At 39.4% G+C, this 1,659-nt stretch overlaps 1 protein-coding gene across 1 annotated transcript; it reads right to left on the bottom strand.

Moving 5' to 3' along the window:
- Nucleotides 1–921: 921 nt before the first annotated feature.
- On the bottom strand, nucleotides 922–1,417 carry LOC137249011 (uncharacterized). The gene is made up of 2 exons (XM_067780067.1): nucleotides 1,301–1,417; nucleotides 922–1,241 (listed from the first exon to the last, which is right to left on the bottom strand). The coding sequence occupies exons 1-2, from the start codon at nucleotides 1,353–1,355 to the stop codon at nucleotides 1,018–1,020; spliced, it is 279 nt and encodes a 92-aa protein (XP_067636168.1). The 5' UTR covers nucleotides 1,356–1,417; the 3' UTR covers nucleotides 922–1,017.
- Between the last annotated feature and the right edge of the window lie 242 nt (nucleotides 1,418–1,659).

Here is a 1,659-nt window from a genome sequence, read left to right as displayed (position 1 = left end):
CCTACAAATTGGCGGACGTATATATATTTTATACCGACTCCGAATGGCATCTGCTAAGGCAGATACATTTTTGCTGGGAAGCTTTTTTTTCTGTTGATGACAGCTTTAGACGGGCGAACTGTACGATATTTGCGTAGGTGTTGGGACTACATATTACATACAGATAGTATCATAATAATAGAACAATAATTGTGACTACTATAACCGGATCGGCTGGTATATTCATATTTTTAATAGGATTTAGGTAGGCCTACCACATCGAAGATCCTAAGGTTCCGCCCCGAGCAAAGCAATATCAAAATTTTAGTAACAAGTTTTTTCAATTAGAAGAAAATTTGTTTAGGCAGGGTCGCCCCTCGGCAGTGTTTGGCTGCCATGAAAAGCTTCTTAGTGAAAACTCATCTGCCTTGCAGATGCCGTTCGGAGTCGGTATAAAACAAGCAGGTCCCGTCCCGTCAATTTGTAGGAAAAACTAAAAGGAGCAAGACGCAAATTGGAAGCGAAGCTCGGCCTAAAATCTCTTCGTAGGTTATCACGCCTTACATTTATTTTGAATAGGACTCACCTCACGGTAATAATTGTGTTAGAGTTACTGTGAAGCTGTGGATTGAAAATTCCAAACCCCTCTATTGTAAACCTAAATTAAAACAGGCCAAAAAAATAATAACAAAGTTAAGCAAAGGCAAACAACTGACTGGCTTAATCATATGCGTCAAGGTTTTTTCCAATCCCTTCTCGGTGAGCAGTGAAACTAATGTTTAATGCAGAATACAGGTCACTAGGTAGTGAATTGGGGCACCCAGTGGTATGCGTCACTTCAAAAGTTTTAGATTTTTTACTTAGCTGATCTTGGTGTACGATATAAATTTCCACTTTAATAGAGCCTACTGAAAAGCACATTCCTTAAGCAAAAGCCACAAGTTATAACTTAATACAGAAAACTAATTATTGACATTTTTTTTATTAAAAGAACAAGAACTAATGCATTTTTAGTTACAGATCAACGGTAGGAAACTTTTAATTGCAATTATTAAAAAATACATAAGGTACACCAGATCCACGACCACCCGACTTGCCACCACTTTTAACTCCGCCACCACCCGACTTGCCACCACTTTTACCTCCGCCACCACCCGACTTGCCACCACCCGACTTGCCACCACCCGAATTGCCACCACCTTTAACTCCGCCGCCACCTGACTGGCCACCTTTATCACCCTGCTTCCCATGCCCAGGTTGGGCTGAAAACAATTGTAAAATTAAATTATAAAAATCCTCATCAAATTTAATAAAATCTTACCATCAGCCACGAGTGCTACCAAAGCTAATAGAAAAAGTATAGTGAAGAATTTCATTTTGTCAAGAGGTCGAACCTTAACAAACTGCTGAAACTACCCAAATTTGTGTTCCCTTTTATATCATACAATTTCTAAAGTGTTAAGACAATATTATTGTCATTTACCCAGGGCCCGGGCTTTGGAGGGGGCCGGAAATCTCAAAATGCTATCCAAGCTTTTTGCTTACAGAAAATAAATAAATTATAAGTTGAGGCAGTTACGCCTTTTGCAAATCGTAGCCAAGGATTGAAACAGGCACTAAACGAGTTACTTGGGCTAAATTTGACAGCGGAAACATATGGTGGTGTTAATGCCGTTATTA

Source organism: Eurosta solidaginis, chromosome 4 (genome assembly GCF_040869045.1).
Source record: "Eurosta solidaginis isolate ZX-2024a chromosome 4, ASM4086904v1, whole genome shotgun sequence".
NCBI lineage: Eukaryota > Metazoa > Arthropoda > Insecta > Diptera > Tephritidae > Eurosta > Eurosta solidaginis.
This window is presented reverse-complemented; position numbering and strand designations above follow the sequence as displayed.